The sequence below is a fragment of the Syngnathus floridae genome, unplaced genomic scaffold (genome assembly GCF_059516105.1).
Source record: "Syngnathus floridae isolate MCC-2025c unplaced genomic scaffold, RoL_Sflo_1.0 HiC_scaffold_38, whole genome shotgun sequence".
Lineage (NCBI taxonomy): Eukaryota > Metazoa > Chordata > Actinopteri > Syngnathiformes > Syngnathidae > Syngnathus > Syngnathus floridae.
The window spans coordinates 454,442-472,055 of NW_028284067.1; the positions used below are offsets into that span (position 1 = coordinate 454,442).

At 47.2% G+C, this 17,614-nt stretch overlaps 1 protein-coding gene and 1 long non-coding RNA gene across 2 annotated transcripts; both read left to right on the forward strand.

The window, feature by feature from the left end:
- Positions 1-1,014: 1,014 nt before the first annotated feature.
- On the forward strand, positions 1,015-1,583 carry LOC148378571 (uncharacterized). The gene is made up of 3 exons (XR_015855784.1): positions 1,015-1,074; positions 1,211-1,315; positions 1,460-1,583. It is a non-coding gene; the product is annotated as an uncharacterized LOC148378571 (long non-coding RNA).
- An 879-nt stretch (positions 1,584-2,462) lies between these two features.
- Positions 2,463-12,546, forward strand: LOC148378572 (janus kinase and microtubule-interacting protein 3-like). The gene is made up of 5 exons (XM_088367859.1): positions 2,463-2,557; positions 2,678-2,743; positions 2,805-2,873; positions 2,950-3,034; positions 12,539-12,546. The coding sequence occupies exons 1-5, from the start codon at positions 2,525-2,527 to the stop codon at positions 12,544-12,546; spliced, it is 261 nt and encodes an 86-aa protein (XP_088223985.1). The 5' UTR covers positions 2,463-2,524.
- Positions 12,547-17,614: the final 5,068 nt, after the last annotated feature.

Consider the following 17,614-nt stretch of genomic DNA (forward strand, 5'->3'; position numbering starts at 1 on the left):
TGCATTTGTGTTCCACAGAGAAGGCCTAGTTCGCTCAATGACCTGGACCGCGGTTGCGGCCAGCAGGACGGTGAAATGGAGTTCCTTCAAGTTGTGGAGCAGCGGCACATCATCGACGACTTGTCCAAGGTCTTCAGGCAGGCGACTCGGTGCACGTACGGCAGCGCCGCGCTCGCTCGCTGTCGCCAGGAAACCTTTTCCGTCCAAAGCTTGGCCGGCGGCCGCCATCCAAAAAATTGGCCCCTTAAATTCCGACCTTTCAAGCAGGAGCATTGTGCGCACGCGTTTGAACACGCTTTAGACTTGTTTTGCCGTTTTCAGCAGCTCAAAGCTCCCGTTTTGTCAGCGCCTTTGCCACTCGCTGTGCGCTGAAAACGACGGACTTGCCCGGCTGCTCAGCCCGTCAACCATGAGCCGCGAGCGCGACGTCATTGTCCGTAGGCAGCTAGTGGCAAAATGCACCCTGTTAGAGTTGCGCTCGCTCCAACTTATTTTGCAAGAACCACACGGGAGACAAGTAAGTTCTTTTGGACACCTGCAGGTGGAGAGTCCATCCGTTGTACGAATGAAGTCTGACTCTCGGCTCCTGCACGAGCATTTTAATTAAGAGAAACAGGGTGGGTGTAAGAGTGGATTGAATAGAGGAAGCCCTTGACCTCTAGTCAAAACATAGCAAGGGGTGTTTTACGACTTTGTGTAGGAAGGGATAAGCGATAGGGATAAATAAGGGATAAATAATATTATTTATTACAGGTCGCAGTCAAAGTCAAAGCAACACAATGATACGATAAAGATAATCTGGAAAACCCTGACACACCCTGTAGTTGTCACTTTTGGAAAAGACGAGCGTCCCTCCAATCATCGCCGGTGACGTGTTTTTCAGGCTCTGGAGACAGGAGCTCATGTCAGAAATGTCATTGTGAGTCGCGTTTGTTTCTGCGCCGGAGCCGTTCGTTCCCTTTGCATCCAAAGAATCTCAAAGGCGGATTATTTGTGTCGACAGGAGAGAGATTTGCTGCTACGATACCGACGTCGAGAATCTCTGAGGAGGAACAAAGCGTGAGGTCCTGCAAGGTGAGTCTGTTTGTTTGCGGCTGCTTGGTGTTGCGCAAGATGAAATGGCCTTTTTCTCGCTATCGTTCCTCTCGTCGATTCATCGTGAGGTGTCGCTTCAGTTTGTTCAGAGAGATGTTCGCTTCCGCGCCCGCAGGTCATCGAAACATTTTACGGCTACGACGAAGACGTGTTGGTGGACTCGGACGGATCGTCCTTGTCTTTTCACACCGACAGAACCCCCGACACGGAACCCGAAGAGGTAGCCCGCCATTTCTGCCAGCGTATTGGCACCAAACATTCCTCTTCAGCCTGGAATCGGACTCGTCTTTGCGTCGCGGGTGCTTTGTCGCCGGTCTGACTGATTCTGGTACTAGTGCTGTGTTGCATTGGTGTGTGCATGAAGAGGCGGAGCTTCGCTACCGCCAGCTGACGCAAGAATATCAAGCGCTGCAACGAGCCTACGCTCTGCTAGCCCAGACCAGCGAAAGGGGACTACGACGCCGAGAAGGAGATCAAGGTGGCGCCCCTTCCCGCAACCCCCGGCCGGGTCGCAGCCTCCCCGTTCTCACCCAGCCTCGGGTGTTCTCTGGTCTGAAAGGAGGAGGAGGAGCCTCCCTCCTCCTCCTTTCAGACCAGAGAAAAGCTGATGGTAGAAATGGGTCACTATCAAAGCAGAGTAGCAGATCTGGAGTCAGCGCTGAAGCAACAAGGACAGGTAAGCTCATCAATGAGCACACCTTTTTCTCAGACAAAATAGCTACATTCTTCAGTCACTCATCCGTCTGGCATTACTGGACCAACCCCCCCCGCCCCCCCCCCCCCCCCCCGAACGTGGCTGGGAAAATGCGGAGAAAAGCAAATGTCATTTTCCAGTCAACCAAAGAATTTGTGGATGAAAATGACACAACATTCCAAAGCTGTCCACGCGTTTGTCTCTTCTAGAATGTCAAGTGGGTGGAGGAGAAGCAGCTGCTGCGTCAGAGCAATCAGCAGTTGGCCGAAAAGGTGACGGAAAGAAAGGCGCTGGGCGGAGTCGCTTGGCGTCACACCTGTCGGGAAGCCCCGCAGATGAGGTCTGACTGTCTTTTCAGGTCAGGCGGATGGAGGCGGAAGAAGCGCGTCTGAAAGAGCACATCCAGGATATCCGAGACCAAAACGAACTGCTTGAGTTCCGCATCCTGGAGCTGGAGGTGGGAAGACTCGCACAAGCGTGTTGAGGCCAGAGATGTGACGGACGGACGGACGGATGCATGCCTCTGCCTTTCAGGAGAGGGAGTGGCGCTCCCCCGTCTTGAAGTTTCTGCAAGTCCGTTTCCCAGACGGCCTCAGCCCTTTGCAGATCTACTGCGAGGCCGAGGGCGTGAGCGTACGTAAGGCGTCCCTCGCAACCCTAACCTTAACCCGAGGTCCCAGAACACCTTACATTGCTCCTTGCGCCTTTCCCCCGGACATCGTCATCAGTGATCTGATGAAGAAGCTGGACATCCTGGGCTATAACGCCGTAAGTGTATGTCGAACTCCTTATGTTCGCACTCCACGAGACTCGGCGGCTCAAATGTGACTTTTGGAAGGCTTTGCGCTGAAAGAAGCTTGTTGACGCTGTGCCTTTGGGCTCTTGCAGAATCTCACCAACGAGGAGCAGGTGGTCGTGATTCACGCCAGGACCCTTCTCACCCTAGCCGAGAAGGTAACGCGCACGTCCACGCACGCTCTCGCATTCTGCTTATGTGACAGCAGCCTTTCCTCAGTGGTTAGAATACATCAAAGTGACCAAGTCAGCACTTCAACAGAAGATGTTGGACATTGAAAGTGAGAAGGTAGACAGACACGCGACATCAGCCAAGGGGAACTCCGGCAATGTGCCCCAACAATTCTGACCTTGAGCTGTGCTAGGATATGTTCTGCAAGCAGAAGGGCTACCTGGATGAAGAGTTGGACTTCAGGAAGTGTTCCATGGACCAGGCTCATAAGGTAAGCCGCCCTCAAATCTCCCGCCGGACCACTGATGGACGAGGATTGCGGCCCAGAGGATCCTGGAGCTGGAGGCCATGTTGTACGAGGCGCTACCGCAGCGGGACTGCCCCGCCACGGACGGCGAAAAAGCCAGCCACGCTGGCGTGAATGACGTGCTGACGGCGGATCAGAGAGAAGAGCTTAGGAGCGCCGTGGACCAATGGAAGCGAGCCCTGATGTGCGAGTTGAGGGAGCGCGACGCTTGCATCCTCCAAGAGAGAATGGATCTGCTGCACAGCGCGCAACAGGTAAGGGCCCAAAGCCAGCCCGGCACTTACTTGCACGCTTACTGGCTTTTGAATGCCACTTTCCATTTGTCCGTCCTAGAGGAACAAAGAGCTGAAAGAATTCATCGAAGCTCAGAAGAGACAAATCAAACAATTGGAGGAGAAGTTTCTGTTTCTCTTTCTATTCTTCTCCTTGGCCTTCATTCTGTGGCCCTAACACCAGCTGGTGAGTGAGCTCCAGCGGCACCGCACTCGACACCTCCGATACACTGCCAGCCGGTCTCAGACGTTGGCAGACGCTCCGATGCCAACGTATACCCCCCGCCACGGTGACAGAGGCACCGCGTCACACCGGCGCTCATCCAATCAGAAGGCAGGAAAAGCAAATTCACATGCAGGGCACTTTTGAACCAGAAGAGAGCGCCACAAAAAACGGTTGTTGCCCCAAACGCGCACTAAAAAGGGTCAGAATAACAAGAGTCCCACTGGCCAGCCGGGGCCACCCGTCCAGCTGTTTCTTCAGGGGGGAAAAAAATTGGAGTCACCGGTGAGTACATTTTGCATTTAGCTCTGCTTTTCTGCTTCTGTCTTCAAGTGTGTGGCATCCTGCGATCAAAGAGTCAGCCAACCCCAAAGCGGTTGACCTCAACGTCCCACCACCATGCCTACCAGAGCAGGTGACGTGATGCTTTGGACATCCTTCCGTCTCAGATGCCCAAAAGTACTCTTTGCCACATCTGCGGCAATACGGTGTCTTTTCAAAGGTGCAAATAAATCCAGCGTGGGCGGAACACGCACGTCTTCGGTTTTTCCCGCTTTGTTTGTGTGACAGCTGTTGTGAAAATTTTATACAAATAAAGTTGTATAGTACAGGTTTGGCCAAGCCGCAACTCCCGAACCGCATGCGGCTCTTTTATGTTCATATCAACATTTGTGTGTGTGTGTGTGGGGGGGGGGGGGGGGGGGGGGTTGTGCGTGTTGGCTTCACTTGAGTTCAATTTGGTATTTTGGTCAAAAGCGCATGTGGTGAAATTCCACAAAGTAGGATGGGCAAACACATTTCTTTAAACTATGAGTGTCAATTGGGCTCTCGAAATGGCAGGGAAAAGATGCACAGCAAAACAAAAATACGTAGATGAACACAGGACGTTTTAATCAGAGTGGGAAAGTTTCTATTTTTTGTTGAACGTGATGGCAAACCATTCTGCCTGATATGTCAGACCTCAGCGCATTTCAAAGATTCAAATCTTCAGCGCCATGCACTTCAGCTCACTCCATGCTAACATTGATCAGGCGTCGAACCCGCATCATCATGCTTAAGAGGTGGCCATGCTAACCAGTGCGCCATTATGTCAACGCATAATAACTAAGTCTACTGGTCAAAACAGCGGTTACTATATGACGTCGCTACGTCGTGGTCACGTGACGCAGACAAGACGTCAATGGACGTGGGCAGAGTTAACTTGTTTAAAAGGGAGTAGGCAGAAGAAATATTTAATTTATTTAAATCTATTTTGAGTGCACACCATTATGCCAATGCATAACAACTGTAAATCTACTAAACAAAACAGCGGTTGCTATATGACATCTGCCACGTCGTGGTCACGTGACATACGTGACGTCGATGGGCGTAACTTTCGCCGGAATTCAAATCCGCGGGGAGAGTTAACTTGTTTAAAAGAGAGTGGGCAGAAGAATTATTTAATTTATTTAAATCTATTTGGTGTGTGCGCCATTATGTCAATGCATAACAACTGTAAGTCTACTAAACAAAACAGCGGTTGCTATTTGACGTCTGCCACGTCGTGGTCACGTGACGCGGACGTGACGTCGACGCCTACTTTACATCCCACCGATCACAGGACTCCTCGGCTGCATAACCGTGCCCCCTTCCCAACCAATCGGATTTGCTATACGCGAAAACGACGCCAATGGAAAGAGCTTCCGCCCAAATTTAAATCCGTGGGCGTGGCTCGCAGCAGGAAGTAGGAAAATGGCGGCGATGTTGACAAAGACACAGCGGATGGTAACATACGACTAACAAGAGAAATATTTTTATTTTCTGCTTGCAACTGGACCGTCCAGAGCGTACACGGTAAGTACAACTCATCGTTTTTAAAAAGAAGTACTTTTGTTGCCCTGAAAAGCGAGTGAGCGTGGCGTTTGTGGGGGACGTCGAATTTCGACGATTCTTTCTGGTCAACGGTTGTAAATGATTGTGTTGATTAAAAAAGAAAACTTGATGTAACTCTACTTTTAACTGCCGTTTCAGATAGATTTGGAATTGCATCACATCCAATTTTGCCTAGAGCGTACACGGTAAGTAACACTCGTTGTGTTTAAGGAGATTTACGTTTGTAATAGCAGAAGTGTAGCCGCGTTGCGTTGTACGTGTGAATGTTGGTCCGGGCGAAATGTTAATGTTTAATTTCATTCCTTTAGGTTCCACGGTGTTTGTTGGCTGCAAGTTTTCCACTGCAAGAAGAGGCTCATATCATTGACCAGGAGCGAGCTACAATGGTGAGTAGCCATAACATTTATGTTAAACACTTCCTATTTCATGTCTAACAGTACTTGATTTAACAAATAACCATAAATAAATACAGTGTGGGCACTGAAGTTAACATATGTGATTATACTGCCTAATCTGTCACCGAGTAGATTGTTGCAAAGTAATATAAGATCCAAAGTTGTAATTCAGAATAGTTTTCAAAAGAAGGCCATTAGAATTATATACAAGTCTGATTACCCTGAACAAGCTATTAATTAAATCACAAATTCTTCAATTCAAAGATTTGGTAGATTATCAGACAAATAATGTCTAACAGTAATTGATTTAACACATCACGATAAGTAGATTGAGTGTGGGCACTCTCAAGTTAACATATGTGATTATACTGCCTAATCTGTTACAGAGTATGTTGTTGCCAAGTAATGTAGAATAGATCCAAAGTAGTAATCCAGAATAGTTTTGAAGAGGCCATTAGAATGATAAACAAATCTGATTACCTTGAACATAATAACAAGCTAAGTGTTTAATATGTCCTATGAAGTCAAAATTGGGCACCATCATGTGGTGAAATTTGGAATTGCATCACATCCAATTTTGCCTGGGAACAAACAGATTACATAAATCTTAGTTTTGAATAAGCCACTCCTTCTCAAACAAGTAAACTCTGCCCATTTTGCGCAGTAGATGTTCTGTTAATATCTAGTATTTATACAAAGTCATAATTTAAATTGCTTTCAACCTTCATTCATCGGTTCAACCAACATTACTCGCTCTTCTTACCAACTTGTATTGATTTAACTAAGCGTTTAATACTTCCTATCAGGTCTCAAATCGAGATTTGGCAAAATACAATTTCAGCAAATCCAATTTTGCCAGGGAACAAAAATAGATTAAATAAACTAAATAAGTCCTCTTCCCATTAAATAAATCAGAAAAGTCTGTCTTGTAACCAGTCCTCTTCAAACAAGTAAAGTCTGCCCATTTTGTGCCGTAGATTTTGTGTCTATGCCTAGTATTTAAACAAAATCATAATTTAAACGACTTCTTTCCTTCATTCACTTTGGAAATTTGGAATTGCAGCAAATCGAATTTTGGCAGGGAACAAAAATAGATCAATTAAACTAAATAAGTCTTCTTCCCATTAAATAAATTAAAAAAGTCTGTCTTGTAACCAGTCCTTTTCAAACAAGTAAAGTCTGCCCATTTTGTGCCGTCGATTTTGTGTTAATGCCTAGTATTTATACAAAATCATAATTTAAAGGACTTCATTCCTTCATTCACTTTGGAAATTTGGAATTGCAGCACATCAAATTTTGCCTGGGAAGAAAAGTAGATTAAATAAATTTAATAAGTCTTACTACTTCCCATTAAATAAATTAAATACGTCTTACTTGTTCCCACTCCTTTTCAAAACAGTAGTTTAAAACGAGGGCCCTTCACTCAATCTTTAACCCCAACCCCGCACGTTGTGTTGTATCTGTGAATGTTGGTTGTGGCCAAATGATAGTTTTCTTTCATTCGTTTAGGTTCCAAGAAAACTTGATGTAACTCTACTTTTAACTGCCGTTTCAGATAAGCGGGTATTACGTCGCAGTCATGTGCCGTGGATATGACGTAATTGCCCGAACCTCCGCCAAAATTCAAATCTGTTGGCGCGATGGCCGTGAGCCACTGAGCAGCGACGATTATCAACAGAAATATCTTTATTTTCTGCTTGCAACTGGACCGTCTAGAGCGTACACGGTAAGTAACACTCATTGTGTTTAAGGAGATTTACGTTTGTAATAGCAGAAGTGTAGCCGCGTTGCGTTGTACGTGTGAAAATTGGTCGAGGCGAAATGTTAATGTTTAATTTCATTCCTTTAGGTTCCACGGTGTTTGTTGGCTGCAAGTTTTCCACTGCAAGAAGAGGCTCGTATCATTGACCAGGAGCGAGCTACAATGGTGAGTAGCCATAACATTTATGTTAAACACTTCCTATTTCATGTCTAACAGTACTTGATTTAACAAATAACCATAAATAAATACAGTGTGGGCACTGAAGTTAACATATGTGATTATACTGCCTAATCTGTCACCGAGTAGATTGTTGCAAAGTAATATAAGATCCAAAGTTGTAATTCAGAATAGTTTTCAAAAGAAGGCCATTAGAATTATATACAAGTCTGATTACCCCGAACAAGCTATTAATTAAATCACAAATTCTTCAATTCAAAGATTTGGTAGATTATCAGACAAATAATGTCTAACAGTAATTGATTTAACACATCACGATAAGTAGATTGAGTGTGGGCACTCTCAAGTTAACATATGTGATTATACTGCCTAATCTGTTACAGAGTATGTTGTTGCCAAGTAATGTAGAATAGATCCAAAGTAGTAATCCAGAATAGTTTTGAAGAGGCCATTAGAATGATAAACAAATCTGATTACCTTGAACATAATAACAAGCTAAGTGTTTAATATGTCCTATGAAGTCAAAATTGGGCACCATCATGTGGTGAAATTTGGAATTGCATCACATCCAATTTTGCCTGGGAACAAACAGATTACATAAATCTTAGTTTTGAATAAGCCACTCCTTCTCAAACAAGTAAACTCTGCCCATTTTGCGCAGTAGATGTTCTGTTAATATCTAGTATTTATACAAAGTCATAATTTAAATTGCTTTCAACCTTCATTCATCGGTTCAACCAACATTACTCGCTCTTCTTACCAACTTGTATTGATTTAACTAAGCGTTTAATACTTCCTATCAGGTCTCAAATCGAGATTTGGCAAAATACAATTTCAGCAAATCCAATTTTGCCAGGGAACAAAAATAGATTAAATAAACTAAATAAGTCCTCTTCCCATTAAATAAATCAGAAAAGTCTGTCTTGTAACCAGTCCTCTTCAAACAAGTAAAGTCTGCCCATTTTGTGCCGTAGATTTTGTGTCTATGCCTAGTATTTAAACAAAATCATAATTTAAACGACTTCTTTCCTTCATTCACTTTGGAAATTTGGAATTGCAGCAAATCGAATTTTGCCAGGGAACAAAAATAGATCAATTAAACTAAATAAGTCTTCTTCCCATTAAATAAATTAAAAAAGTCTGTCTTGTAACCAGTCCTTTTCAAACAAGTAAAGTCTGCCCATTTTGTGCCGTCGATTTTGTGTTAATGCCTAGTATTTATACAAAATCATAATTTAAAGGACTTCATTCCTTCATTCACTTTGGAAATTTGGAATTGCAGCACATCAAATTTTGCCTGGGAAGAAAAGTAGATTAAATAAATTTAATAAGTCTTACTACTTCCCATTAAATAAATTAAATACGTCTTACTTGTTCCCACTCCTTTACAAAAAAGTAGTTTAAAACGAGGTCCCTTCACTCAACCTTTAACCCTATTTATTCACCTTCTAGGCTAAGTGTTAAAGGCTAAGTGTTAAAGGCTAAGTGTTAAAGGCTAAGTGTTAGAGGCTAAGTGCCAGAGGCTAGGCGCCAGAGGCGAGTTTTTGTGGGCTGAAGTTTTAGTGGGGTTAGTGTGAATACAATCCAAAAGAATACAACAGAATACAATACAATAGAATATAATACATAGATTAAATTCAATAGCTCTTACTACTTCCCATTAAATAAATTAAATACGTCTTACTTGTTCCCAATCCTTTTCAAAAAAGTAGTTTAAAACGAGGGCCCTTCACTCAACCTTTAACCTCAACCCCGCACGTCACATTGTGTTGTATCTGTGAATGTTGGTTGTGGCCAAATGATAGTTTTCTTTCATTCGTTTAGGTTCCACGGTGTTTGTTGGCTATGTTTTCCACTGTCAGAAGGATGAAAATACAAAGTACAACGCTTGGACGTGGGCGAAGACGTCACCGGTGAGTCCTTCCTTCCTATTTATTTACCTTCTAGATGCTAGAGGCTAAGTGTTAGAGGCTAAGTGTTAGAGGCTAAGTGTTAAACACAATACGAACAACACAACGATACTGCACTGAACAACACGATACCGCACTGAGAAACACGATACCGCACTGAACAACACGATACCGCACTGAACAACACCATGCCGCACTGAACACCATGCCACACTGAACAACACCATCCCGCACTGAACAACACCATGCCGCACTAAACAACACCATGCCGCACTGAAATACACCATGCCTCACTGAACGACACCATGCCGCACTGAAAGACACCATGCCGCACTGAACGACACCATGCCGCACTGAAAGACACCATCCCGCACTGAACACCATGCCGCACTGAACAACACCATCCTGCACTGAACAACACCATCCCGCACTGAACAACACCATGCCGCACTGAACAACATTATGCCGCACTGAACATTATGCCGCACTGAACAACACCATGCCGCACTGAACAACACCATGCCGCACTGAACAACATTATGCCGCACTGAACAACACCATGCCGCACTGAACAACACCATGCCGCACTGAACAACACCATGCCGCACTGAACAACATTATGCCGCACTGAACAACACCATGCCGCACTGAACAACACCATCCTGCACTGAACAACACCATTCCGCATTGAACACCATGCCGCACTGAACAACACCATCCCGCACTGAACAACACCATCCCGAACTGAACAACACCATGCCGCACTGAACAACATTATGCCGCACTGAACAACATTATGCCGCACTGAACAACAACATGCCGCACTGAACAACACCATGCCGCACTGAACAACACCATGCCGCACTGAACAACATTATAACGCACTGAACAACACCATCCCGCACTGAACAACACCATGCCGCACTAAACAACATTATGCCGCACTGAACAACATTATGCCGAAATGAACAACACCATGCCGCACTGAACAACACCATGCCGCACTGAACAACACCATCCTGCACTGAACAACACCATCCCGCACTGAACAACACCATGCCGCACTGAACAACACCATGCCGCACTGAACAACACCATGCCGCAATGAACAACACCATCCCGCACTGAACAACATTATGCCGCACTGAACAACATTATGCCGCACTGAACAACACCATGCCGCACTGAACAACACCATGCCGCACTGAACAACACCATCCTGCACTGAACAACACCATCCCGCACTGAACAACACCATGCCGCACTGAACAACATTATGGCGCACTGAACAACATTATGCCGCACTGAACAACACCATGCCGCACTGAACAACACCATGCCGCACTGAACAACACCATGCCGCAATGAACAACACCATCCCGCACTGAACAACACCATGCCGCATTGAACAACACCATGCCGCACTGAACAACACCATCCCGCACTGAACAACACCATGCCGCACTGAACAACACCATTCCGCACTGAACAACACCATGCCGCACTGAACGACACCATCCTGCACTGAACAACACCATCCCGCACTGAACAACACCATGCCGCATTAAACAACACCATGCCGCACTGAACAACACCATCCTGCACTGAACAACACCATGCCGCACTGAACAACACCATGCCGCACTGAACAACACCATGCCGCACTGAACAACATTATGCCGCACTGAACAACATTATGCCGCACTAAACAACATTATGTCGCACTGAACAACACCATGCCGCACTGAACAACACCATGCCGCACTGAACAACATTATGCCGCACTGAACAACACGATCCCGCATTGAACAACACCATCCCGCAGTGAACAACACCATGCCGCATTGAACAACACCATGCCGCACTGAACAACACCATGCTGCACTGAACAACATTATGCTGCACTGAACAACACGATCCTGCATTGAACAACACCATGCCGCACTGAACAACACCATCCTGCACTGAACAACACCATCCTGCACTGAACAACACCTTTCCACACTGAACAACACCATGCCGCACTGAACAACATTATGCCGCACTGAACAACACCATGCCGCACTGAACAACACCATGCCGCACTGAACAACACCATGCCGCACTGAACAACACCATGCCGCAATGAACAACACCATCCCGCACTGAACAACACCATGCCGCATTGAACAACACCATGCCGCACTGAACAACACCATCCCGCACTGAACAACACCACCCCGCACTGAACAACACGATCCCGCATTGAACAACACCATCCCGGACTGAACAACACCATGCCGCACTGAACAACACCATTCCGCACTGAACAACACCATGCCGCACTGAACAACACCATGCCGCACTGAACAACACCATGCCGCACTGAACAACACCATGCCGCACTGAACAACATTATGCCGCACTGAACAACACCATGCCGCACTGAACAACACCATCCCGCACTGAACAACACCATGCCGCATTGAACAACACCGTGCCGCACTGAACAACACCATCCCGCACTGAACAACACCATCCCGCACTGAACAACACCATGCCGCACTGAACAACATTATGGCGCACTGAACAACACTATGCCGCACTGAACAACACCATGCCGCACTGAACAACACCATGCCGCACTGAACAACACCATGCCGCACTGAACAACATTATGCCGCACTGAACAACATTATGCCGCACTGAACAACACCATGCCGCACTGAACAACACCATGCCGCACTGAACAACACCATGCCGCACTGAACAACACGACGTCGCACTGAACAACACGACGCCGCACAGAACAACACGACGCCGCACAGAATAACACAATACCGCACAGAACAACACAATACCGCACAAATTTTATCACGTCGCAGTCATGTGACGCGGACATGACGTCAATAGGCGGAACTCACGGCAAAATTATAATCCGTGGGCGTGGCTTGCAACAGGAAGTAGGAAAGCGGCAGTTCTGGCAAACAAGACACAGCTGTTAGTAACACGATGACTAACAAGGCAAATATTTTTGTTTTCAGCTTGCAACTTGACCGTCTAGAGCGTACAAGGTAATTACAACTGTTTTTTTTTAGCCCTGAAAAGCGAGGGAGTGTGGCGTTTGGGAGGAATGTCGAACTCGGCGTCTGCTTCCAGCCACAGACGCCAAATTTCGACGATTATTTCGACTGGTCAACGGTTGTAAATTATTGCGTTGACTAAAAACTTTATTTAACTCTACTCTTAACTTTGCCGTTTCAGATATGCGGGTATTACACCGCGGAAATGACGTCAATAGGCTGAACTCTCGCCAAAATTCAAATCTGTGGGCGCAATGGCCTTGAGCGAGACACCGGATACAAACACGACGATTATCAACAGAAATATCTTTATTTTCCGCTTGCAAGTGGACCGTCTAGAGCGTACACGGTAAGTACAACTCATTGTGTTTAAAAAGATTTACGTTTGTGTAGTTTGCGTTGCGTTGTATCTGTGAATGTTGGTTGAGGCTAAATGTTAATGTTTAATTTCATTCCTTTAGGTTCCACGGTGTTTGTTGGCTGTATGTTTTCCACTGCAAGAAGAGGCTCGTATCATTGACCAGCAGGAGCTACAATGGTGAGTACCCCTTTCGTCTTCCATTTATGTTAAACACTTCCTATTTCATGTCTAACAGTACTCGATTTAACAAATAACCATAAATAAATACAGTGTGGGCAGTCACGTTAACATATGTGATTATCCTGCCTAATATGTTTATCACAAATATGTCACTAATCACTAATATGTTTATTTGTTTATCACAACACCTTTGGACCTTCAGCAATCGATTATTTACCTTCATCTACATAGAGACAGAACGATGGTGTCTTAAACATCTCATTCATTTCACCAAATAACTTCACGCAGGTGGATAACGGCCGTCTCGGTCACGCTATGTTGCGTGATGCAGTTTTGAAGAACCAAATGCATTTATTCAATGAATAAGTCAAGCTAGTTCTATGTTTATGATGTTGTAAGTTACGGTACCGATTGAAGTTGAGTTCGAAGCCAGTGGAAAACAGCGCTGCGTTTGTGCTCTCCAGGTACAAATGTTGTGATCTCTGACTGACGACCGGGCGAGACTCGAGTAAGAGATGTCCAAACGAGCTCCGGCAGGGCGGGCCAAGGCGGAGCGAACGGACGCCCTTCAGGCCGCCAATGACGAGCTGAGAACCAAACTGATGGACGTCCAGTTAGAACTTCAGCAGGAGAAGAACAAGGTGAAAACCTCAACAGACAGACACTGCCTGCCTCCCTGCCTGCCTCCCTGCCTGCCTCCCTGCCTGCCTCCCTCCCTCCCAGTTTTCCCGATGTAGATTAGACATGCGTGTGCCATGACTGTGTCAGCCTACATCAACAAATGCACCGAGGACGTCAGCACCACTAAGAATATCATCACCCGGGGCAACCAACGACCCTGGATGACTGAGGAGGTACGTCAAACGCTACGAGCGCGGAATTCTGCCTTCAAGTCTGGCGACAAGGAGACACTGAGGACAGCGAGAGCCAACTTGAACCGTGCCATCAGGATAGCGAAGCGAGACCGCAGTCGAAAATTTCAGGATCGTTTCCACGACGTCAAAAACATCAGGAGTATGTGGCAAGGCATACGGGCGATTACAGACTACAACTCACCCTCCCCCCCCCCGGTGGGTGTAGTTGATGCTGACTTTCTAAATGGTCTAAATAACTTCTTTGGGAGGTTCGAGGCACTAAACGGCACTCCAGCAGTTAAAACTGTCCCCCATCAGGAAGAGGAGGTACTCTGCCTTGACTCCGCCGATGTGTTGAAGACCCTGAGGAGAGTCAACCCCTGTAAGGCCCCTGGCCCCGACAACATTCCTGGGCGTGTGTTCAGGGAATGTGCAAGTCATCTGGCTGGGGTCATCACAGACATTTTTAACACCTCGCTGGGCCAAGCCACAGTGCCGGCGTGCTTTAAGACTGCCTCCATCATTCCGGTGCCGAAGAAACCTCAAATCACCTCATTTAATGATTACCGGCCTGTTGCACTGACTCCGGTTATGATGAAGTGCTTCGAAAGGCTGCTTAAAGGTCACATCGTTTCCAGACTCCCCCTATTATTTGACCCGTTCCAGTTTGCCGACCGGCAAAACCGCTCCACTCAGGACGCCATCTCCTCCGTTCTTCACCTGAGCCTGGCTCACCTGGAGGAGAAGAACACCCATGTGCGGAGGCTGTTCCTGGACTTCAGCTCAGCGTTTAACACCATCATCCCACAGCATCTGGTAGGAAAATTGGAACACCTGGGCTTCAACACCCCCCTTCGCAACTGGCTGCTAGACTTCCTCACCAACAGACCTCAGTCAGTCCGGGTCGGACAGAACACCTCTGATGTCATCACCCTCAGCACAGGCTCCCTTCAGGGCTGCGTCCTGAGCCCCCTGCTGTGCACCCTGATGACACACGACTGCGTCCTCAGGTTCACCACCAATCACATCGTGAAGTCAGCAGACGACACAACGGTGGTGGGGCTCATCAGAGACAACAACGACCTGGACTACAGAGAGGAGGTGGAGCAGCTGGTGGGCTGGTGCAGAGAAAACAGCCTGATCCTGAATGAGGAGAAGATGAAGGAGATCATCGTCGACTTCAGGAAAAAACAGCCTCACCACGCTCCACTGATCATCAACAGCTCAGCTGTGGAGGTGGTCAGCACCACCAAATTCCTGGGGGTCCACATCACAGAAGACCTCACCTGGACTATGAACACTACGGCACTGGTCAAGAGGGCACAGAAGCGCTTGTACTTCCTGCGGAGGATGAGGAGAGCCCACCTGCCCCCACCCATCATGAGGACGTTCTACAGGAGCACCATAGAGAGCATTCTGACAAGCTGTCTCTCTGTGTGGTGTGGAGGCTGCACCGCCTCCGATTGGAAGAACGTGAGGAGAGTGGTGAGGACAGCAGAGAGGATCATAGGGGCTCCTCTTCCCTCCATTCAGGACATTTCATCTCAGCGCTGCATGTCCCGTGCCCGTAACATCATCAATGACCCATCACACCCCCACCATGGACTGTTCTCCCTGCTGCCCTCTGGGAAGAGGTTTGCAGCATCCGCTGCAGGTCCACCAGGTTCTGCAACAGCTTTTTCCCTGCTGTCATCAGACTGTTGAACACTAGAACTGTTGAGCTCTAAACTGAACTCTGCATCACACATTCACAGAACTGTACTTTATGACACTACGGACCTCTATCTTGCACTATCTCGCACTACCAACTTTACTGAACTTGTATAAACCCTTTAAATAGAAGTTTAATACATGGTTTAGCATTCCTCTGCACACTCTTGAATACTGTTTTGCCTACTTGCACTATTGCATAATTATCACTGCTGCACTTTATACTTATTTTTAATATATATATATATATATATATAGTATATATGTATATATATATATTTTCATAGGGTATGTTACTTCTATTCAACTGCAATATCACTACTTTGTTGTAAGACGTATGCAACGGAATTTCGTTTTGTATGCACCATGTGCAGACAAGATGACAATAAAGTTTGTCTAAGTCTAAGTCTAAGTCATGTCAGGTCAGCTGTCTGGAGAGAGAGAGAAGTCAGGACCTGCGGGCGGAGCACCACCGTGCCACCGCCGCCATGACGGAACTCAAAAGCAAACTCCATGAGGAGAAGCAGAAAGAGTTAGCCATTACCAGGGAGACATTACTGCGGCAGCATGAAATGGAGCTGATGAGAGTGATCAAAATCAAAGATGGCGAGATCCAGCGACTGAATGCCTTGGTCCTCAGCCTGAGGGACGGCTCCATGGACAAGGTGATCCGCTCTATCCGTGTCTGACTATCGGCACGCCACGTCGGGCTTCGATGCGGCCGCTACCGTATTGTGTAGCTTGTCCCCAGTAAGCGTCGCGGCGCTCCGTTGCGGTCTCAACGGCCCGGTGTGGCGCAATGTCTGCTCAGGTGAGGAGGGGGGGCGCTTTGCTGGCGGAGGTGGAGGAGACGCGGCGGTGTCGGGAGACCGAGCGGTGTCGCCTCCACCAGGAGCGCGGAAGAAGCCCTGGCAGCGGCCCAGCAGGCCTGGCAGTCCCGAGCGGCCGAGCTCCGATTGGCTCATCACCAGCATCGGGAGGAGCTGAGCCGAACCAAGAGAGACTGCGAGAGGGAGATCCGCCGACTGGTAGGACTGATCAGATGCGCGGTGCGTGGCTATGTTCCCAATTTCGTTGTATACCTGCAGTGCAATGACACCTAAGGCATTCTATTCTATTCTATTTCACAAGAAGAAAATGTCCGGTTGCTCGCTTCGCTTTTGTCACAGCAAAGGTGTTCTAGTCGATTCAAGAAAAAAATTGGCCGGTTGCTCTCTTTGTTTTTGTCACAATTCTGGCAAATGAGTTTGCCCGCCTGCCTGAGCGCTCCCCGTTTGTACATCCAGACGGATGAGATCAAGCTGAAAGACAGAGCGGTTAGTGTTTTGGATGAAGCCCTGGGGCCGGCCACGTCCACCGCCTTCAGCTGCAGACTCAGGCTGCCGAGCAGCAGATCGCTGCCCTGAGGGATTCCCAAAGGGCGGGCCTAAACTACCCTGGAAGTGGGGTCAACGCCGCTACTAGCAATCCTCTTCATTGCGTAAGCCACCTCATCACACACTTGCAGTACGCATGACTTAGTTCGTTGCTGGAGGAAGGTAGCACAAAAACAGTTTTGAACTTTGAACGAGTGCTTGTGTGTGTGTGTTGCGGGGCGTTTTCAGTCTCAGGAGGATCGGGACACGCGACGGTTTCATCTGAAAATCGCTGAGCTCAGCGCAGTCATCAGGAAACTGGAGGATCGAAACGCCCTGCTTTCTGAAGAGCGCAATGAACTGGTAATTTATTGACGGCACGCTTGAAGGTTTGCGCTACGTTTGATGCGCGCCATCC

Coding starts and splice junctions, on each gene's coding strand:
- LOC148378572 (XM_088367859.1), top strand. CDS start 2,525: ATGAAGAAGCTGGACATCCTGGGCTATAACGCC. Junction 2,558..2,677: donor ACATCCTGGGCTATAACGCC/GTAAGTGTATGT, acceptor GGGCTCTTGCAG/AATCTCACCAACGAGGAGCA. Junction 2,874..2,949: donor TGGACATTGAAAGTGAGAAG/GTAGACAGACAC, acceptor GAGCTGTGCTAG/GATATGTTCTGCAAGCAGAA.